The sequence below is a fragment of the Podarcis melisellensis genome, assembly GCF_964234715.1.
Source record: "Podarcis melisellensis genome assembly, chromosome: 17".
NCBI lineage: Eukaryota > Metazoa > Chordata > Lepidosauria > Squamata > Lacertidae > Podarcis > Podarcis melisellensis.
This window is the reverse complement of record NC_138534.1, coordinates 4,205,218-4,228,541: the sequence shown is the minus strand read 5'-3', so window position 1 is coordinate 4,228,541 and position 23,324 is coordinate 4,205,218. Positions and strand designations below refer to the sequence as shown.

The 23,324-nt window shown below is 50.5% G+C and overlaps 1 protein-coding gene across 3 annotated transcripts in view; it reads right to left on the bottom strand.

Moving 5' to 3' along the window:
• PLXNA3 (plexin A3) overlaps positions 1–20,904 on the bottom strand; it is a 71,733-nt gene extending 50,829 nt beyond the window's left edge. For 2 of the 3 annotated variants that reach the window (XM_081893666.1, XM_081893668.1), the window contains exons 1-6: positions 19,266–19,368; positions 11,898–13,136; positions 11,197–11,379; positions 3,242–3,370; positions 1,934–2,034; positions 164–287 (exon numbers count right to left, since the gene is read on the bottom strand). In XM_081893666.1, the coding sequence (XP_081749792.1) occupies positions 164–287; positions 1,934–2,034; positions 3,242–3,370; positions 11,197–11,379; positions 11,898–13,079 (1,719 nt within the window). In that variant the 5' untranslated portion in view covers positions 13,080–13,136; positions 19,266–19,368. Of the gene's footprint in view, positions 1–163; positions 288–1,933; positions 2,035–3,241; positions 3,371–11,196; positions 11,380–11,897; positions 13,137–19,265; positions 19,369–20,625 lie in introns of those variants that run through there. The other variant, XM_081893667.1, reaches the window with a different exon arrangement.
• Positions 20,905–23,324: the final 2,420 nt, after the last annotated feature.

Below are 23,324 nucleotides of genomic sequence, written 5' to 3'. Positions count from 1 at the left end.
CCACCTCTGGTCAACAATCTAGCTGGAGCTTTTGGGGCCAGCTGGGAGTTTCTTAGCACCACTTCACCACCTGCAAACACAGGAGAGGTTCCTTGCCAAAGAAACACAGGAGAACGGAAAGCCAAAAATCCAGGCAGGCGCAAGGGGTGTACACAGGACTCACCACAATGCTGGGCTCTGTCACCGAGATGTTGTTGGGCTCAACAAGCAGCCGCACACATTGAGTCAGAGATGCTGTGAAACGGTGAGGCTCTGCTGCACGGGGACACTCGCTCTCTCTGCAACACCTGAGTGGCAACAGAAACAAGGCAGCTTGGGCAGGAGGGGAAAGCAAAGGATGCTTTCACTGCCTTGCATTCTGCCCCTCTCCATAGCCTTCGGCCACTGATGCCACCAATGGGGCTGGGCTGGGTGTGGGGAGAAAAAGCTCACAGGGACCCGCTAGTAGAGGAACAAAACTTCTTATCAAAGCACTCAGTGGAGCAGACTCTCTACTGATCTGGCAACAGAAAGCAGCACACATGGAAGGAGCTTTTGGCAGGGGAAAAGTTGGCAAGGGAGATGGGGGTGGAAACAGAAGCCAGAGAAGGCTCAGCAGTTCAGGTGTGTTAGGTGTGCACAAGTGTGTGGGGGCGTGGGGGTGGCGAGGAAGCTACTGTTTCCGCTCCAGGGCCCTGGAGGCTTGTCAGTGCTGTAAGGAACCAAAGGAGTTTGGGGAGCTGGGGATGGAGATGCCTGCCTTGAGGAAGGGTTTGTTTGTTTATTAGATTTATATCCCGCTCTTCCTCTCCAAGGGGCTCAGGGAGGCTAGAATGAAATGCTGCCCACCCCCCAACAAGGGTTGGCAGGAGGGAGAGTGAAGTGAGCGAGCAAGCAAACCTCACGCTGCCAGTCAAGGAAGAGAGAGACCATGCTGGGTAGTGTGGAAAGAGGAATTTCCTGCCCTCTCCTAACTCCCTCCGTGGCTGATTCAGAGAGCAGAGGATTGCAAGTGGGGGGAAAGAATTGGCTCAGGAGTGGAGGAGCAGTCCTAAGAGAATCAGCAGCTCCCACTACTTCTTATTTCTCTTTCTCTCTCTCCCTCTCCACTCCCCAAACCCAATACTACTGTGTGTGGGGGGGTGTCACCTCCGTTCTCACTCCTTCTTCACCCCCCTGCAAGTATTATCACATAATTCTATATTAAGCTAGGAGGTGCAAGTTGCTGTGCCAGGTGCTGAGGCAGTGATAGGGAATTGGGAGGGAAGAGGGAGGGTAAAGGCAGGAGGGAAACATCTGCCAGCAGAGACACAGCCGTGGCTGGCAGGGTGGGGCTGCCCTCTGCCCCATGTCCTCCCCCCGAACCCGCTCTGGCTCCGCTCTGCCTCCTGCAGGGTGGGGGGATATAAAACGCAGGGGAGACAGGAGGCATTGTTGCTGCAGGGAGGGAGGATGAAACTCAAGCTTGCTTTCAATGGGGGCGGGGGCTCAGAAGACACCTCATGCTCTCCCCCCTGCTGCCTTGCTCAATATGACATCGAGTGATGGGTTGTGGGAGTGGAGGAGAGCAGGAAATAAAACCCACCACCTCCCACTCTCTTGGAGGGACAACCGCTGCTATCTTCTTCTGCTTCCCCCTCTTCCCCTCCCCAAAACCCCCTCTAACTCTTCCTCCTAGTCAGCTCAGTGCTGGCAGATTTAATAGGATTAAGGCTCCTGCAGAGGCTAGATAAGGGGGAGGAGGAGGGAGGGAGGCCACAGCAGGAGGGAGGAGAGAGGGGGGTCTCACACTGGGCTGCCACCTCCCTACTTGATCCCCCAACATCGGGCGGGAAAATAAAGCAGCATTTTTGAGGGAAGGGGGTGCTGGTGTCGGATCATGGATTCTTCGCCTGCCAGCCTGTACAAGGCTTCTTCCGGGGGGCCGGCAGTGTGTGTTAGGAAATTCTCTCACCTGTTGTGCAGGACGCACCAGCCGCAGTGTGGGTCTCTGGAGCCCAGGCACTCAGCACAAGACGAGTACTGTTCACAGTTTTCCACGGGGAGCCGGACCACCTGAGGGGAAGGGCTAAATAATTAGACAAGGCCTTCCTTCTCCTCATCAGAATCACTAGGTATCAGGGTTGCTATTCCTCTCCACTGCTTCCTCCAGCAAAGCGTCTGTGCCTTGAGCAGATCCACAACAAAGTCAAAATCCAGCAGGTGCAGGTTTCTGGTACTGGGGAAGGCACCTGTTGAATTTCTGCCTGCTGTTAAACTGCACAATACTCTGATAAAGAGTGGGGAAAGCTGGCAGCTCTGCACAGCACCCATCCTCCCAGTAGCCTTAACCCCAACTCCTACAAGCCTCTTCCGCAGAAATCATACTCTTAACCTCAGCATCTGATCCTGTTTCACAGGCAGCATTGTGATTCCATTCCAAATGTCAAATTTCACAGCTCCCTCCTCCACAAAAAAGCAGGTTTTGCCTCTTTGCAGTTTTAGGGATCTTGTCTCTCTGGAGAAAAGTTTTGCCAAGAACCACACAACCTCCAAACACCCCTTTTCCACCTGTTGTCCCTAATAATGCACTAGAGATTTTCCCTCCCCTCTTAGAAGGATAAAATACCAACTAGTTCCTCTTAATAGGCATGTTTTAAACACAGTGAAATATATGCAGAGTCAAATTGCCCTGCTCTTAGCACTGAGTGCAAAAAAATGTGTCTGGGATGTGTGCCTTTTATAAGTGGGAAGACCCATTTCTCTAACCCCAGAAGTGTTGGGTGCTGGGTGCTGGCTGTAATTGCTCAGAAATGACTCTGATGGAAAATAATTATTCACAAGCCTTCTTGCACTCATCGCCTCATGTTCCAGCATAAGGTCCGGCTCATTTAAAAAAAAAAAACCAGTACCAGTTAGATCAGGGGTGGAGAACCTCAGGACCAGGGCCCAAATGCAGCTATGCAGCTCTACAGCTCTCGCTCTCTCTCCCCACCCACCCACCACCCCTCCATGCCTTCCTTGAGGGCCTCTGCCCTGTTTTCGAACACTGACAATACCCCTTCCTTGCCTGTGATTTGAAATGTAGTAGGAAAGTAAAAGTCAGGCCTGTTGCCCCACCCCACTTTCCCCCTTGACCGCACCCACTTTTGCCTCTGGCCCCGCCCACCACTGTCACGTGGCCCCTGGAAGTTTGCCCACAAGAGAATGTGGCCCCCTTAGGGGCCTGTCCTCTCAGCTGCAGTGTGACAGAAGCCACTCCATCCCTCTCCCTGAGGCTGACCTGTCTCTGGCTGAGCAAGTAGAGATGGCGCTGGTCCGGACTCAGGACCATGTCGCGCAGCAGCGGCTCCCCAGGCATCACAGGAACAGACTCGTAGAGATGGGCCTCCTTGGGGTTGTCCACACGCACCTGAGGAGTGCAAGCGCATGAGCAGCTTTGTTTATATGCCAAGTCTAAAGGGTAGTCTTCTCTTCTCACCACCACAAGCTTCCTCGGGTCACTATCCAGTATCTGAAGGGGTTTGGAAAAACTGGGCTTTGTTGGCAAACGAAAAGGTGTGGTAGGGTAAAGCCTGAAGCTGGGTTCAGATTGCAGCTTGGCACTCTTCTGATTCGCTGGGTGGCACCGTAGCAAGTCATGCTCTCAACTTCACGTTTTTATCTGTTCTAAGGGCAACAGACAAATATAGTGGAGCATTTTGTGCCACAGGGAGTTACAGAGCTGATAAGGAAACATTTTGTATGTGGTGTCAGAAGTGGGATATTGTTTCCTTGGAGGAACTGTGAGATTGAAGGAATTAGCAGCATAATATTATGGTACAGGACATTCAGAAGCCCCCCCCCCCCCCGGAAGACAAAAGCCTTTTGCAGGATTATCTCCTAAACCTGGTGGTCAAATGTTTATTCCATGGAGCCTGCTGAAAAGAGCACTGCATCTGGGTTAAAAATTTCAGTCATACACTGGCTGGATAAACCACCATCTCCAAGACTGCATATTTCGGGTGCTGTATACTGGTGCTGGTGCACATATACCACAGACATTCATTTTCCTGGGAAAGTTATGAAGGCTGCATGCATTAAAAATCACAGCAAAGGTTCAGTCTGTATACACGCACACGCACACACCTGAAGGGTGCACACCCTTCATCACTTGAAGAGTGGTTTAAAAACAAACAAACAAAAAACCCCAGAGCTAATTGTTACCCTAATCCACAGTTCCCCATTTGTCAAATGAAAATGGTTTTTGCTTTCATCTTTGTAAACACCTCTCCCAGTGTAGTATACCTGCACAAAGTGTGCCTCACTAATGCCATAGGAAATCCACTAGCAACATGTGGCAGGCAACCTTGGACTCAGTAAAGCACCGAGCTTGCAAGCTGCTTGGAATGGCAAAAACTGGAGGGAATGAATGAGGGAATGGATGGATGGATGGATGGATGGATGGATGGATGGATGGATGAATAAATAAATAAATAAATAAATAAATAAATAAATAAATAAATAAATGCGCCTAGTTGGCTACATGCCCCTGAAGTATAAAGTTTATGAGAAATTTTGTACTGAAAAAGCAATCAGGCACCACAAGAATGTTTTTTGAAGGGTCTGGATTACATAGCTGCTGAAATTCTCAGTAATCTAACAGTCTGTGCTATGCACAAGACCCCCACACCGAATTATACATTTGGGAGTCTCCAAAGATTAACAGCTCTGCCTATTTAAAGGGAGGTGGCATACTTTTAAGTTTGCAATTTGGGAGGGGCAAAGCAAAGAGATCCAAAGGTGCATCCACTGCTGGATACCTTCAAGACGATATTGCAGCATATATATTTAAGCACATGTATTTGAATCTTCTACAGGCATGGCAGTCACACTGAAGAGGGTCAGTGCAAAGGATGCAAGGCCAAATCTAGGCCCCTGAGACTTACTAGTGACTACTGTTTGCCCACAGAAGCAATGTGGGTGGGTGGTGGTAGCAGCAATGGCAATCGGACTTGGTACTGGGGAATGAGAGGTGTTGCGTGAAGAAATTCAACTATTTTTTTTTTTTTACACATTTTCTATTTGTTAGCAAAATTGATAGTGCAATCCTAATCCCGATGAAGTGAAAACAACCATCCACTGGAATCTGTAGGCCTCTGCCGCTATGGAGGCCCACCCATCAGAAGCAATTCTCCATTCATAGTAGCAGAAAACCACAAAATGGAGCAGGGCGCCAGTGCTTTTGGATCTGCGGGATCCAAACCCCCATGCATCCTCTGATGGGCCAGATCTCACATACAGCCATTCAGCTGTGTGAGCTTGGAACTGATGCAGCAAAAGAAAAAGGAAATACATTCTTTTTTAAAAACAGCCCCCACCTGCTGCCCCGACCAGAGCTAGCAGTTAGGGCTTCCGATGGGGCAGAGGATCAACCACTGCTGTGCTGCTACTGAACTAGTAATTTTGCTCTATGAAAGCTTGCTCTTTGCAATTTTGTCATTCTGCTTGGCTCTGCAAATTAAAAATAGGCATAAGATTTGGACACAAGAGGAGAATTGCAGAAGTTAATCAAAATTTCTTCCATGCAAAAGGGAGTTTGTGATTAATGTTCCTGTTTCTTTGTCTTAGGCTGTTTTTCCAAGGGACATTGTTGCTTTTGCAAGCTAAAATAGAGACTACCATCTTGGTTTTATTTCGGTACTTCAAATAATAAAGTCAACAAAAAAATCTGAATTACTAATATGGTTACTGGTAAATTCAAAAGTCATACAGCAGAACTTAGTACAATTTCTGGAAGTGAGTCATAACACCTGAAAATGTTCAGAAATCTAATGACCCCTTCCTCACAAGCTTCCTCTGACCAAGGCACAGACCCATTTAATCTTCTGTATTAGCCACTGTGCGCAGAACCCCCATTAGCACTGGTTTGGACCACTTTGTGCAAAAATATTTCACTTCCAGCTACTAGCTGCATATCACAGGGGGAGTTGTACAGTATGCATTTGGCAAATTACCCAGGAAATACTCTCACAGAGCCCAGATGGAACTTGCAAGGCACTTTCCAAAATGGCCCCAGAACTTGAATGTGGCCTAGAGCCTAATGTCACTTTGCAGACAGAGTATGTTGTCCCTCTCTTCAACCATGCAGTGGTCCCAAAGAGTTTCCACTATGTTTTCTTAAAATCCACTTTACTAAAAAAACACACCAAAAGTCAATGATTTTGACAGTTACTCAACTATTTGATATTTGCATTTTTGAATGGGTAAAAGGAAAGACATGTTACTTTGCAGTACATACAGTATTTAGTGGTATGACTTTTAAAAATAGCATTCTGAACTTTTGGGACAGGTTGGCGAACCTGTGACCCTCTATATTTTGTCAGATGACATCTCCCACCATCCCGGACCACTGGGGAGTTGGGAGTCCAACAATATCTGGCAGGCCACAGGTTCACTACACCTGTACTGAATGACGTACAGGCAAAATACCCCTCTCTTTTAAAGAAAAAACATTTGGTTATTCTGCAACAGCCAGAATTGGTTCCACAACCATCAGGATGAATGCTTCTTCCTGAAGAGTTTCAGAACACTTCTGAAATTGATAATGGGATGTGGCCTTTTATGGCTTGAGCCACTTAACTGCCCAGCAGCTCCATGGTCAAGCCAGCCCAATATTAATGGTTTCCAAACTGATCTTAAAACGACGATAACTTTGAAACACTGTGCAAAACATTAGATATAATTGATTCACCTATGACCTGGATTTCCCGTGAAGTGTTGTTAGAATTCAAAGACAGCATCAAGAAGGCCCAGCGGAAAGAGAAGAGGTCGGAGGAATAGGGCAGAGCACTGCTCTTCAGCCTTGGGTCCCCAGATGTTGATGGGCTACAACTCTCATCACCCCGACTGTTGGCTAAACTGGCCAGGGATGTTGTGAGTTGTAGCCCAACAACACCTGGGGACCCATGGCTGAAGAACTCTGGGGGTAGAAGTTGACTCCAGGTGCTTTTCCCCTACCCCACCCACCATGATTGTTTTGCTACCTACCTGGGTCTTGAAAGATGTTCCAGGCTTGGATAGTGGCCCTTCCCCTGACCAGTAAATCCCATGCAGGGCTGCTTCTTTCCACTCTCTCCCTCCCTCCTTGTAATGTTATTTTGAATTGTTAACATATTTTATTGTATCCGTACTTCGGGAATCTGACAGGACTGAAAAGCAGTCTAAAAATAACCTCGATAAATAGCCTGGCCTGCACTGGCTTCCAAAGCGGTGTGTGAATAAACTGAGCAGAACCATTTCCTCCTTCTGAAACCCAATAAAAGTTCAATCATGAAATAGATCTGTTTGCTGCTATTCTATAATGAGGAGAATGTACAGAGCAACCCTAATGAAGTTTACTCAGAAGTCAGACCCACGATATCCCCAAAGGATTGCAGCCTTAATCGCATTCAGCAACATTTATAATCTGGAGAGAGAGTAATGGGAGAGGGATGGAAGAGGTTCGGCAGCTCTGTGTGTGTCCCTCTGTGCAGAAGAACACATGTATAAACACAGAGAAGTGTAAACACAGCTCCTAGAGACCTGGGGTTGGGGGTGAAACTTGAGAGACTCCGCTGCTTATTTACAATGTGAAAAAAACACACACCAATAAATTGCCAAGAACAGGTATAAAATACCACATTCCCAATAAATAAGGACAACTGGGTCATAGGCATCTGTGTTTCCAAAACAGACACAGAAACAGAAGGGAAGGAAACATAGATTGTCTTTATTCGAAGCTCTCTTAAAAAGTATGAAGTAAAAAAGGGAAGACTATAGTCAGGGCCAGATTTAGGTTTATGAGGCCTTAAGCTACTGAAGGTAGTGGGGCCCTTTACATAGCAGGCGCGGCCCATGACTTACATTATAGGAGCCTACACAACACAAAACACTGTTGCTGTATGTAGGCTTTATTTTATTTGGTTTTTATCTTATATTTTGGAAATCTACATCCAGGGTTTTTTTCTTCTTTCAATTATTTGGGGCCCCCCAAGAGAGTGGGGCCCTAAGCTATAGCTTGTTTAGCTTTATATGTAAATCCGGCACTGAGTACAGTCCTTGGTACCTATGCAAACTCTACAAAATCACCTCATAGGCAAGTTTGGGAGGGGAGAGAAGGGTGGGCAGTGGAGAGGCAACCGAAGGAAGTGAATCCCCCCTCATAGGTTCATAATACTCAAGATTTGCCACCACACTAGACAACCACAACTCCATTAGAAGCGCCCATTGCGTGTGGTCTGGGAAAGAGTCAAGTTGCCCCTAGGACAGCAGTGGAACTATCTTCTAGAGTGGAGGAAGCCTCCAGATGTTGCTTGACCACAACTCCCATCATCTCTCACTAGTGGCTATGCTGGCAGGGGCTGATGGAGTCCGCAACAACCAAATAGGCACCACACTGGCTACCTCCTGCCCTGGAGTGACGTGGTAGCCTCATGGGTTTAAGGTGGAGCCCAGGGGCAGAACGGAAGGATGATTTCTTTTCCACATCTGAAGAAAATACCTACAATGGGGAAGATTCCCCCCCTCTCTCTCTCACACACACACACACTTGCCCCCAGGAGATTGCTCAAAGGAGCTTTCATCCTGGCCAACAAAGCCCCATTGAGCCTCCCCCACAAACCAACCAGGCCCCTGGGGGTCAGTGCAGTTGTGGAGCTGGAGACTCAGATAGGAGTCCTCCTCCCTTCCCCAAGGAACGGGATAATGGTCCTTTTCAGACTTGACTGGGGGAACAGGCAGGTCACCCCTGGGTGAGGCTCCAGGCTGCACAGCAACAAGGCAATTAGTGTACTGAAGGCGGCAGAGGGGGATCTGGGAATGGGAGGCAGACGGAGGGGCTACCTCCCTGCCTCCTGCCATCCTAATTGAATTGCCACCGTTTGCATGAGGGACAGAAGGGGGTCGTGACCTCCCTTCATGCCCCCTGCCAGGGGTTCAAGAGTTTAAACAGCATTTCTCTTCTCCGTCTTCCCCCACCACAACAAGCTGTAACTCAATTCCAGGCCACCAGCCCCAAAGACCAGACGCCCTGTGCGCTCCCAAGGACCCTTCCACTTCAAAACTGACCCCACAGCTGGTGGGGGGTGGGAGGCAGCACGGGACAGAGAGAAAGCTGGAATGGGCAGCTGGGGTTGGGTTTTCTCCAGAATCAGAGAAGTCAGGAGGCTAAAGCACCCACACTGCACCTCGAAAAGGCCCACCCTGGGCCAATTTAAAATGGTGGGTAACCCAGAGAGTGAGAAAGATAGGAGCCCAATTGTCCAGTGAGGACTGAGACACAGCAAGAAAGCGAGACTGAAACCAAAGCCAACATACAACCAAGGCACTGTTTAGGGAGGAAGGGAGAAAATAATAACATAAAATAAAGAGACAGACAGACAGATCCAGGGGATGCAGACAGATGATGAGGGGAAAGCATTCTGTACAAGCTAGGAAACACATTATGACTTCACATGCTCCAGAGATGGAAGATGTTACCTTAAGTAAATTATGGGGCCACATCCTGGTGACAAAGGGAACCCTGAACCTAACTGAGGATAATTTATGTCTTTAGGTCGCATGCCTCCCATCTGCCAGCAACATCTCCTTCCCACCAACCACGCACACACTTGCTGCAAAAGGCAACCAAATTAGGTTGGAACATGCGGAAAAAGTGGGGAGTATTAACCCTGGCGCATCTGCCCCACCAGGCAAAATTACCTGAGCTTCTGCCTCTGCGACCCCAATGCCTGGACACTCCCCTGACCCCTCCAGCTCTTTTACAGTGCACAATTACAATCTCCATCTGGCTCTGCTCCTCTCTCAGACTTGGAAACCACCACCCCGCCGCCGCCCAGCTAGATGGAGGAGGGGTGCGCCAGCTCATGCGCCGCCCGGTTAATAATTAATGCGCCAGGTCTGTTGGGCACAAGCCTCTGCAAAGTGGCAACTAATGGCAAAGGGTGGGGGCTGCCAGTAACAACGGCTTCTCTCCCACCCCCACTGCACAGCAGGCAATGCTTGGGGGGTTGGGTTGAGAGAAGAGGTTTTCCATAACGAGAAAGGGCATTGCATACCAGTTCAGATGCCCCTCTAGAATATTTTGCTAGATCTAAAATGTCAAGGCTTATGGGCTGTTGTTTTTTGGGGGGAGACCGTAACCAGCAATTTTCCTGGACTTTTGACACTTGAAATAGAAGGACCCACCCGGTTCTTCTGATTGAAAATTGTTCTAACTGGTTTTAATATTGTATTTTTATATTGTTGTATGCTGCTCTGAGACACGGAGAGGAGGAGGAGTAAGAAATCCAATGAAACAGAAGTCTGTCCACCACTGTTGCCAGATATGTTTCCACACTGCAACCCCCTCCCCACCTCAAAGTGTAATTGTGAGAGGTGTGGGACAGTTGCCTGGCATCCCGTGGGGCACGGCCCAATTCCTGAGCATGCAGCTCCTAGCATAAACTAATTTTATTCTCTTGGCACTTTCTTGCCCAACTCTCAGCACAGCAAGTGGAATATGTGATACCAGAAGTGTGAAATTAATTAAAAATAAGAAATGCACGCGGGTGCCTAAGATTTCCTGGAAGCTGCTTCCACCCTTGCCAGCCCAGGTGTGTGGAGCCCAGATAGGGAGATTGCAGTGATGAGAACAGGGCACTCAGCACATAGACAGAGGTATTCAAAATATGTGGCCACAATGCGCAGAAAAATATAGTCTCAGCCAATGCATCACTCACATTCTACAGCCTGCCACTGACTTTTGTTTAAAATTCTAACAGTGACACTTAGGAGTTTTGAACGAGATTACACAAGATGTACCCTTCTGTTCTGGAAAAAAGGAGAAGACCTGACCACATAAACTGTGTTGGAGAATGCATTTTTATTTTTCCTGGTGAAGGTAAAATGATAGCATACTCCCACTAGTAACAGAAATCTCTTCTAGAAAATACAGTAGCTGTGCCAGAGAGGATGGTCCTGATTAGGGGATGCTTCTGAGGAATTGTAATTCATATACACAGACCCAGCTCAGATTAAGACCATGATGCCTCATAGGAAGCTGCCTGAATCAGAGTTGTCTACACTGAGAGGAATCTCTTCAGGATTGCAGACAGGCTCCTTGCCAGCCCTGCCTGGAAATGCTGGGGACTGAACCAGGGAATCCAGCCACAACCTCTTCCGCCCTCCCACATTCTCCCTCCCCACCCCTTTTCCATACACTGAAGGAGAACATCTCACCTTCTTGAGGTTGCCCGCCCGCGTTCCAATGAAGACAACCGAGTGGCCACGGTAGGTGTAGGCAGCAACGCTGGCCATCCCCTCAGCCTTCTCCTCCAGCAGCGGGAGCCCTTCAATGACCTGCAGCCCCCCTAGGGGCTGGTTCAGCACCAGCCCACAGAAGTTCCCATTGATCTGCATGGGCTGGAGACAGGGAGAGAAGGAGGCGAGAGTCAACATCAAACGGGATTGGGTGCCCTTTCCCTGCACGACAGAGCTAGAGCTGTGTACACAATGGCACTCTATTCCCCAGCAACTCCTATATTCTAGAGCAGAGATGGGGAATCTGTGGCCATCCAGAGGACGTTGGGCTCCATCAGCCCCAGCCAGCAGTCAGAGATGATGGGAACTGTAGTTCAATGACATCAGGCGGCCACAGGCTCCTCACCCCTATCCTACAGTGTGTTTGTGCCTCAATTTTCAGAGGAAATGTAACATGTTTTGTTCACAAGACCCAAAACAAGACTTCCTGGGCTGTTACGTGTGAGTTCTGGGGCAAAATGGGACCAAGGAGGTTGAGAGAATGGCAGAAAGGGCCCAAACATCTCTCAAGCACCAACATTTTGGGGAGGGGTGTCCTATTCTTGGGAGGGGGGAGAGACACAGAAACTAGCAAGTAGGAACTGGGGTGGCGGGAGAGTCCAAATCGCGCAGCATCGTACCGTGTTGATGCAGGGCAGCTCTTTGTTGAGAAGCCAAGGGAGGGAGAGCCGGCCTTCCCCTCGGTAGCAGGACTGGATGCGCTCCCGGATGCGCTGGTTGACCTCATCCAGCGTGAAAAGGCAGAGGAGGCTCTCGCGGGGCGGGGCAGCGCGGTTCTTCTGGCCTTGCGAAAAGGCGGCGTAGAGCACATCCTGCCCTTCCGCGATGCCTAGCGACCGGGCCAGTTCGCGGCCTGCCTTGGCCAGCTGCGCAGCCTGCACAAGGCGGTACTCCACGCCATCCTTGGAGCAGCCCAGCGGGAACTCCACGTAAGAGTAGAACTCTGTGTCGTTGGCACACAAGCGCACGATCTTGGAGGAGAAGAACCGCTCCCCGCCAGTCACGCCCGGACCACCTGGGCCTCCCGCCGGCTCCAGCGGGGTCTGAGCTGTGTCCAGCTGCAGGGTGAGGAAATACACAAAGCCACCGGAGACAAATGCAGAAACGTAGTAGATATCGAAGGCCGGGTAGAGCGAGAGAGTGTCCGAAGGTACTTTGATCTGGGAGGAGACAAACTCATCCTGATAGACGAGGCTGAACATCTCGGGACTGCTGGCGTCGGGGGTCAGGCGGCGGCTGGAGAGAGTGGGGAAATACTCTGAGCGCCCCCCAATGGATGTGCCCACAAAAAACTGGCTGGGCTCCCTTGGCTGCTCCACAATCACACCAACCATGGCGTCTGGCTCGCGCCCGCCAGAAAGATAATGCTCCTTGCGCTGGTGCGGCTCCCCCAGCTTGGCCAAATCATCCAGCCGCAAGAGCTGACACACCCCTTGCCAGACGCTGCCACAGGCCACCAAGCGGCTGCCAGCGTAGTCGATCAGCAGTAGCTTGTTGACGTTGTCGGCGGGGGCCAGGCGATGAGCGCAGAGTCGCACACCGGGCGGAGGGTAGCAGCGGGGGTCATCAGGCACCGGGCCCGTGGTGTGAGCCCGCAGCTGGGTCAGGTTGGCCGAGAGCTTGAGGATGCGGTTGATGGCCCCAAGGTAGACTTCGCCCGTGTCATGGTGGACAGCCAGGTGTGTGAGGGACAGGTCCGAGACTGTGAAGGCAGCGCGTGGGGACAGCACACCCAGGACAGGTGGCGGCGAGGAAAGGTGGACCACAGCTGTAGTGGTGGCCATAAGCAGCAGCCGCCACATGATCACCAGGGAGTTGCCTGGGGTCAGGCAGGGCCAGACACAGGCAGCTCATTCAGCCTGCAAGTGGGGGGAGGGAAGAGAAGAGGAAACGGTGGTTAAGCACCAGTCCAACATTGTGCAGTGAAAAGGCAAAGCCTCCAGCAGCAGAGCAGAAATGACATGTTTATGTGTTTTCGTGTGTATAATCAGCTGCCATCCTACACATCAGGAATGAGGAACTTGTGTGGTCCTCCAGATCTCTCTGTACTGTGCCACTCCCATCCTCCCTGGCCCTGCTGGTGGATGGGAGCTACAGTCCAGCAACATCTGGAGGGGCAAAGATCCCCCCCCATCACTGAATGGAATTCTCCTCCCAGGAGGCATGCAGGAAGGACTGGGCAGCCAGGTCGCGCAACACTTATTTGGAGGGTTGCTAATGAAGGGAGTCTTCTGGAATTAGGTTTACAATTACTAATGCCAATCTGAAAATCTCCCTGGAGCCCCTCCCAAAAGGGGCTGCAAAAACATAACAGCACCTCTTGGCTAGAGATCTGGCTAGAGATCCACACTTCCCACCCGCCGCCCCCCCAAGTAAAGAGTCACAGCCGCCAAGGAACTCGTTTTCTTCCTTCCAACACCCTTGCAGCTTCTCGTTAGCACCCGCCATGCACAGCATGAAACAGCACCCACAGAATTGAGAAGCAAACACAGCATCTTGCATCACATGCACATGCACAGGCACACACACACACACACACACCTGCAACAATGAAGAAAAGCTGAAGGCAGCAATGCCACCTGTCACACAAAACGAACAAAGATGGCACTACCCAGAGGTGGCTCCCTTCTCATTCCCAAGGATTCTCTCCACACAAATATCCCAAAATCTACAGCAGGAGCTGCAGACTCAGGCCCAGGGGCCAAATGTGGCCCTCTAAGCCTCCCATGGGCCACACAACCCCTGGCCTGCTCTACACCATTGTCAAGCGCTTTGCCTAACGAGAATGTGTCTTTGAAGGGAGGCAATGCCTCTCGCTTGCCAGGGTGGAGGGAGACATGGAGTTTGTGTGTGTGTGGAAACCTCTGGCTTTTGCATGGCAGCTGTATGGTGGTCACATCTTACCTCTTCACTTTTGTCTTGGCCCACCATTGGCATGTGGCCCCAGGAAAGCTGCGCATGAGGGAATTTGGCCCTCAGGCTGAAAAGGATTCCATTATGCCTAGCCGTGGCCTGGTACCAGACACACAGTCCTCAGAGGACAAACCCAACACGCCGCAGATCTGGATCTAGCCCTGAGGGATCCTGCGAGGGGAGGGCCATTGAATAAAATGCTCTTCAGGTCTCCAGAACGCCAGCACCAAAAGGTTCAGGCTGAAGACTGATAGCACAGCACGTGTCCACAGACTGCGTTGCTACAGAGGAAAGATTTTCAGGTGAGAAGAGGTGAAGCTTCTGAATCCCAGTTGCTGGAAACCACAGGAAGAGGGAACACTTTTGCACGGGTCCTGCTCGCAGCCTTCCGACCAGCATCTGAGTGGTCATTCTGAGAAAAGAGTGCTGGACTAGTTAGGCCACTGGCCAGATCCTGCACTATCATCTTATGTTCATCACCAGCAGCTGTGGTTAGGGTGTGGTCTAGGAGGCCAGAATATATCAGGTCTCCCATTTGAACTGTCCAGTTATTGGCAAGAAAACAGCTCTGACTCCATGAATCTGCACCTAGGCGCCCAGCCTTGCTTGACTTATATTCCCTTTGCTATTGACCGTGGACTGTACCTAGACTTTGCCTTTCAATGATACTTTGAACCTGGACAGATTCTTAGGGCTTGACAGCTTAGCTTGCTTTGGGCACGGCCGCACAATCATCCCAGCTCCCCTTGGTGAGTGTTTTGCATAGGTGTCTTATACCTCCTTGGACTAGGACACTGGCTCTCAATGGCGCCTGCTGGAACTTGACTAGGCCACCACCCCAATCCTTGCTATGTACATCATCACAGTGCCACCTCCAAACAAATACTGTGAGGCCCCACTGAAAAATGATGTGGGCAGGCAAAAAGAACTTGCCCGTGCTGCACTGCATGTTCATGGGAGTCTCATTTACATAGGGCCCTCAGCCACTGCATGCCACTGCAAAACCTGCCTCAGCTACAGATCCCTAGAATGTTCACAGAAGACGTGCAATGGCTCAGGGCCCCAATTAAATTGACTACTTGGCATGTGCAATGCTTCAATGGGAAGTTCTTGCCAGTTCACCTCATATTCAAATGGGGCCTTATGGGGTGGTTCATAGATGATGGCTCCATCATCAAGGAGCCATCTGCACACTCTGGAACATGTGCAGAGAAGGGCAACTAGGATGATTAAGGGTCTAGAAGCCAAGCCTTATGAGGAACTGTTGAAGGAGCTGGATATGTTTAGCCTGGAAAAGAGGAGACAGAGAGGAGATATGACAGCCATCTTCAAATATCTGAAGGGCTGTCACATGGAGGGTGGAACAAGCTTGTTTTCTCCTGCTCTGGAAGGGAGGACTTGAAACCATGGCTTCAAGTTGCAGGAAAGGAGATTCTGACTAGACATACGGAAAAACTTTCTGACAGTAAGAGCTGTTTGACGGTGGAACAATCTCCCTCAGGAGGCTGTGAGCTCCCGTTCCTTGGAGGTTTTTAAGCAGAGGTTGGATGTCCATCTGTCATGGATGCTTTGGCTGATATTCCTGCATTGCAGGCAGTTGGACTAGATGACCCTTGGGTCCCTTCCGACTCTTCTATGATTCTATAATCAAGGCAATACTCTGCATGTCTGAATGAGCTAGGAAAATAGAGAGCTGCCTTCTAGAGATCAACCCTCAACCAGCCCTGCCTTGTTTTCACTGACTGGCAGAGACTCTTCAGGGTTTGGCAGTCTTTCCTAGTCCTGCCTGGAGATGCTAAGGACTGAACATGGGACTTTCTGTAGGTCAAGCAGTCTTCCTTCCACCCCCAACTGTAGGCCATAAACCACATTTCCCCATCACTTCAAACACAATGATTTTCACTAGACAGGCATCGCGCATTCAGCTTAAAGAGGCGAAGTAACAAGAAACCAAGCACTGTGGTTTTGTGTGTGAACTAGATCCCTTGTGCCTACAGGCCTTCAGCTACATGTTGCACGCCATCCAGGTTTCAGAAAGCTCCCATGCTTTGCTGGGCTTTTTAAAATTCATCTCCCCAACTTGTCAATATGCCATCCCCAAAACAGCTCTCTGAAAACATTTGTGGTCACTTCCTGCCCTTCATATGCAAGATCAGAGTTTTCACACTTCAGGTGAACACATACGGTACTATCCCCACGCTTACAAATTCAATGGCTCCAGCCATTACCAAGCAATGCAAATCTATCCTTTTACCACTGGCTGCAAGTACGAACTGGTGGCTAAAGTATGCATTCAAGCAGGAATGGGCAAACTGGTAGCCGTGGGCAAAGGCTGGCTGATGAAGCAATTTTACCTGCTTCCCAGAGGCCCTACCAAGCACTATTCTAAGGTGTGGTATAAACACAGATCAGTTTCTCCTAAGAAAATGTTTTTAAAATGGAGAGAAATAAAGAGCTATACACTTTGATGTTATAGCCTTGTTTTGAGCCTAATACCCTGTGATGGTACTTCCCCACAGGGATAGCAGTGCTAGTCTTCTGCAGCCAAAACCATTATCTTGTGGCACCTGAAAGACCAACGCTTTTAAGACAAATTTGTTAGTCTTAAAGGAACTACAAAACTCTTTGTTGATAGAGACTTGCAGAATTTATCATAGAGTCTAATCTGGAGAACAGAGTAGCTCGAGATAATGCAGACACACAGCTTCGAATCTACACCTGTTACACAGTAACACCTCCCAATATCCCTACCCAACTTCCCATGCTATTTTGGACTTCTTGTCCACAGATCACAGAACTGTAATACACACACACACACACACACACACACACACACAGCCTGCAAGCGCCCCCACCTTAGCTTACAGAGTGAGGGAGGCCAATTAGATATCAGTCCGCCTAGCCCAGTGTCATCTATTTAGACCACTGAGCATACTTAAAAATAGGGATGTATATGGAGTTGTATGTGGTCATGGAGAAACTATGTTTCTGTGGTTTCTATTGAGTGTGGTGGGAAGGGATCCCCCCCCAATTAAGGGTCATCCAGCAACCTTGCCCCCCATTCTTCAGCTGAACTGGAACAAACATGCAAACCCTATACTGCAATAAATAAGTGTAATATACAATCACATCTTTACACACACTCTCCTGCTGCCGATACACACATTCCAGTGGCTTCCCGCTGCCACCTTGTCCCTTCCCACCACACTAAGGCACTGAATCAGCCCCACCCACGATGGTGGCCCCACAGCAGACCACCTCATAACATCAGTACCCACCAGCCTCTCAGCCTGTCGCTCCAAATATCCTAACCAATGTGCATACACCCCCCCTTTTCATTCAATGCAACCTTCTGCAACCCAAGCAAACCACAGACCGCTGGGTTCGCTCTTCATTGATATAGCTCCTCCAACAAGCTATTTCATTCCTCCTCCTCTCCCCCCAACCCAAATGCTCAGCCTCTCAATCATCCACCTCACAGGAAGGAGAGAGAGATCTCCCATCCCACATACCAAGATTCTCCCCCTCCCCAATGCCTTTTTGTCTACTTTTCCCTCCTTAACAGGCATGAATTATAAGCAGACCCCTCCCAGAAAGAGGCCTGGAAGAAGCACTGGGTGGAACAGCAACCATAACCATTCTAAGACCCAATACATTATTACGCCCGCAACCAGGGAGGGAAGCACAAGTAGGAGGAACAGTCTGGGATCAACCAATCTTCCTGCCAATAGAGAGAGAGACCAACCTGTTACACACGCATTTCAGAGTTGTCCATCAAATACAACACTGGGCCTCGGAAACCAGGGTTCAAAACAACATCACAGCCATAGGTCCTCTAGGGGTAAGCCTAATCTCAGTTTTCCCACTCTGCAAAATGGGAACAATTGGATTTCACTCACAGATCTTTTGTGGGGATTAACAAAATAAGGAAATCCTTTTTTCCCCCTTCTCCTTTTTCTAAAAAAGCAATGCATTCAATTAAAGGTACATGAGAGCCTAGAGCTCCTTCCTCTCTTCCATTCCAGAACACACCACCATCAATCAAGTTGACCCAATTCCCAGAGCCTGGAGACCCCTCCTCGCAAAACCCACTCCCTTGAACTCCAAACAGCCATCATAAAGGTGGAATTCTGGCCCCTCCAGCAGAATCTGCATCCTCACCAGCCCCACTAAGATAACATGCTTGGAAATTCCTCCAGTACAAATGATTAAATTTTGTGGGGTTCCAGGAATGATGAGAAGGGAGGAGGGTTTTTGTTTTTCGTTTTAACAAAAGCAAAGAACCAGATGCAAACAAGTCCATCCGGCAAATCGCAAAGAATCGCCAGATCAGGGGCCAGCGAGGTGATGATGTCTATGTTACCTACTAAGCGACCCCCCCCAATACACACTCACACACAGGCAAGTCAAGCCCAGCTGGAGTGTGATGGGCGTTAGCCAGGCTCCTCCACTCCGGATCGGGCTCTTCCAGGGTAAGGAACCAAATCATTGTGTGGCGGGGAAGAAGGAAAGAGTTGATCTCTTCCACCCAGACACACACCCAGCTGGTGCCACCTCGAAACGGCCAGCCTTCTCTGACTTGGCATTCTCGCCCCTATTCCCTTACCTGTTCGTTTCGCCTCCCCCCTTCTCCCGGCCCCGCTTCCTTCCTGTGACGGCCGCCCCCACTTGCTAGGAAGCCCCTTTTGCAAACCGGAGAGAAAAATCAGCGAGGAACCTCCCTGAACGGGAGGCTGAAAAGAGCCGGCGGAGGGGGGCGAGCGGTGCAAGAAGCGCCACCACAAAAGAGGGGTGGGGGCAACAGATGGGGCGTCTGCTGCTGGCACGGAACCAGGCAGGGGCTCCCCCGCCCTGTCTAGCAAAGACCCCAGTGAAGGGAGGGGGATCCCGCGCCATCCCCCCCCCCCCAGGACCAAACCACCCTTTTCTTTGCGCTCCTTGTTGCTCGGAAGCCATGCAGCCCGGCGCTGCGATGGGGGGGAGTGGGGCGGCCATGTGTGGGGTGATGCCCCCCTTCCTCCCGCACCTCCGGGTCCCCCCAACCCCTCGGCACTTTGCGCGGATCCCGGCTGTACCTGCCCGCCGTTCGCTCCCCGCCTGCTGCCTCCCTCGCCTCCGTCTCCAGCCGCCGCTCTCGCTCAGCGTCTGCTCCCGCCCCAGCCGGTCGGAGCCCTTTAAACGCGGCCAGAACCATTAAAGGCATGGGGGGGGAGAGAAGGGAAGGGGCTTGGGGAAAGCGGCGCTCCCCGGGCCCCCTCCCTTGCCCGGTCCCCGAAACCTCTCTGCCCCGGTTTTCCTTTGCGCGAGCCCCCGTCCCTCTAAAGGCGGCGGGAGAACCGCCTCTCTCCTCCCCGCCAAGGAGTCGCCATGCACGCGCACCCCCGGCCCCTGGAATGGTACCGCCCGGGCACTCATTCATCCAGACCCGGGAGCGGCGGCGGCGGGCAGTGCGAGAAGCAGGGGCGTTCGGCAAGCGCCTGGCTCCCGCTCTTGCACGCGCCGAGCTGCCGCTTGGGTTGGTTTTTTTGTAAATAAATGCCCAACCTGGAGAAGGAAGGAAAGGCTTGCCAAGCCCACGAGGCAAGGAGCGCACGTGCGCAGCTCCCTCTCGCCCTCCTCTGCTTTTGCACTCCTCCTTGCAAGGGACAGTTTCACGCGCGCGCCCCCCCCGCCTCCCCCCCCCGGAGAAGATGCCAAGAGTTAAGAGGAGGGCTCTTTTGCGAGCAAAGAAAGATGCTAGGATAATAAAGCCTCCATCTCTCCGCTGCTAGAATCCTCGAGCCGCCTTTCATATTTATTTTTGGGGCTGGAACCTCGTGAAAAGAAGCGAAAACCTGCTGGGTGGAGGGCAAAGGGGCTGACCCCCCGGTTTATAAATTCCCAATTACACCCCTTCCCGGCCTTAGGCAACGTTGCTGTGTGTAAGGCGCCTCCTAGTGGAGAAACCGGACTAAGGCTCCTGTCCTCCCCCCACCCCTGCCTAAAAAAAGCGGAGGGCGGGGGAAACACCAGTTGCACGCCTGGAAATGAGCTCGCCCCCCAATGACACCCCGAAGAACAGCTCTGCCAGTCCTAGCCATCTTCTCGCCCCCAGACCCCCTCTCCAGCTCCCGGTGCCCTTTCCCCGCTCCAGACCCCCCGATCTCTGCCCGCACCCTTGTTTTGGCTGCCGCTGTTGCCGCCGCTACTGTACCAGCCAAGGCACGTTGTCATGGCAACGGGAGCCAGGAGATGAGAGATGATGGACGCCCCCTTGGGTGGCGGGAGGGTGATGGAGAGACCTGGGCGGTGGGATGGGTCAAGGAGGGAGAGGGGAGACAGGGGCGTGGGTGGGTCCTGGGGCCGGGCAGGATGGAAGCACGGGCTCTAGAACCATTGCACACCCCCCCCCACTTCTCTCTCGAACTATATCCCGGGTCCGGTCCGGTCTTGTACCTCCTCCTCTGCCGGGTCCTTCCGTCTAGGATTCGCTCGCTCCGGATGAGCTGCAGAGCGCGCAGGCTCGAGGGCGGGGGCTGAGTTCGTGTCCCGGCTCAGAAGAAACGGGGAAGGGCTCGTCCCGTCCCGGGCCGGGATCCAAGGGAGGGGAGGCGAAGCGGGGCCGCGGCCGGCCGGCCTGCAATGCTGCCGCTGCCTGGCACCGCCAGCGCCCAGAAACCGCGGAAACTCAACCCGCCCGAGGCCTCTGATGAGAACCAGATGCCACCGCCGTCGCAGCTACCGAGCCTGGCAAGGGCCGCGTCCACGTGGGCTGGGCGGGCAAGGCGGCCGGGCAAGCGGAGGGCTCGGGGGGGGGGGGAGTCTCGCATCAGGGAGACGGACGGGGCGGGAGTGGAGGAGCCAGACTTCATTCGAAGCAGAACCGGATTTCAGTGCGAGGTGTCTGTGCGGCTCAGCCTAAGAACGCACAGGGCCAACTCCCAGGGGCCGAGATCCCTTTGGCCCCCCAACAAAATATTTGGGGCCCCCCACCCAAAGTTGATGGACATTGCCATTCAAATAATGTGTACCGTGTGAAATATACTGTGAGTCGAGTGTGGATTTCATGCTCTTTATTCAACTCATAGTAGCTAGAAATGGAAGTTCCCCCAAAGTGTCTGCTTTATATACATTATTTACACAATGGTCCCCACGTGATTGGCCAATTCTGGGATTCTCCTGTAGGCCAATCACATTGCGGATTCACTTCCACCTGGAGTTGGATTGGGTGGCTCCTGCAGACCAATCAGACTGCTGCATTTTGGATCCTATTCAACTCAGTACATAACACTGTGTCATGTGATCAATTATATGGGGCAGAGCTTATTTGCCCCCCAATACATTGAAGTTGGCACCTGTGGTGATGGGAGAGTGCCTCTGAACATATTCAGAGTGCACCCCTCATCCTCTTTTTGTTTGTTTGATGGCTACAGTCCACCCACACAGATCCGGAGCAAGGCAGATATTTTAGGCGTTAAGCACTCAGGGTAGGTGGAAAACGAGTAAGTGCTGTATAAGATTAAAAAAATTATTGCCTTATGCAAGATTTGGTTATATAAGTTAGTTGATCTAAAATAAGTTTAGATGAAACAAAAGAATAGAGAAAAATCAGAATGGAGCCCTGAGCAGCTGGAGAAAAGGGGTTTCTTGCATGACAAGATTCTTGGGATTCGCAAATGTATGTGTAGAAAGCAAATGCTTCTGGCTCTTCCGGAAATAGGCACACAATAGCAGAGTAGCAATTCCCACCCACCTACACTTAGAATGAATTGCTCCATAAATTGGGTTGTTTCTCCCCCCTGAAAGTTTGTTTTATCCTTCATATACCACAAAAATGGGAACTCTCTCTCAAAACAGTGGTTTAATCTAGGATTGCTTGCTATGTTCCTGGTTTAAGAAGCAATTTTGTCCAAGATCAAAAGGTTTCAACTCATTCCAATCCAACTATCAATAGACGGAGGCCTGTTTTTTCTGTCGTACATACTGCTCCCAGCTGAAATTTCACTGCAATTAATAGCCGAGGTAGAAGGTCCTTTCTCAGAGGCCTAATGCTCTCCGAGATGGTAGACATGGAGCTGGGCTGTACCTTTTGAGATTTCAGGTGGGCTCCATTGATGGACTGCACATAGGGGACTCTGGCCTAGGCTTCGCCCTTCTGATATTAAAAGTTCACAGAATCAAAGAAACAGAGAATTGCTGAGTTGGAAGGGACCATGAGGGTCATTTAGTCCAACCCCCTGCCATGCAGGAACCTTTCACCCTGAATTATTTCTGCACACACCCCTTCCTCAATCCTCACCCGCTTCACATATTTCTTGTAAAACACACCCCACAATATTTTGTTTATTTATTAAATTTGTATATTCCCCTTTACTTGAAGCACAAAAGTACAATATAAAAACCAAACCAAACCAAAACAAAACATAGTCTTTCCTGGCAAGGAAAGTGCTCCACAACTACATGGCTGCACCAAACCTCTAAAATCCTGCTCAGGTCGTGGTAGTTTTATTTCAGATCCCTCAGAAGCAGCGGCACATCTACTATTGTTTCTTTTTCATGCACAAGGATGATAATAATAATGATTATTAGGAGCATTCAGTCATGTGAGCTCCTAATTGCTTCCTGATGTGGTATAGCTCTGACACAGGTTTACTTTTTCACTGAGAACTAAGGCCTAAAACAGAGATGGGGAACCTGTGGCCCTTTTCAGATGCAACTGGATTCCCCTCAGCCCACACCAGCATGACCAAAGGCCAGGGAGGATGGAGTTGTAGGCCAGCAACATATGGGGAAACACATATTTCCCCATCTCTCAGAGAAAGAGACTCTGTTCTGGTTTTTCAAAATCAGCAGTTTGGCTCTATAGAGAGTTTGTGACTGTTGTTGTTGTTTCCCTACATTACATTGTCACTTTCCCACCAATATAAATCTTTTTTTTTTAACAGGTTACAGCTGTTCAAAACTTTCTACATCCTTCCTTTATAGTGCTACATTTAGGTGTTAACATTTGTGGCAGTATTCCAGATGTTGTTGCTTGTTCTAGGCTTCTCACCAGTTCCTTATTTCAAGAAACAGTTGCTAAATGTTAATAGGAAATAAGGAACCGTTCCCTCAAATAAGGCACAAGTGACTAGGGCAATTCGTTTCCTCAGATC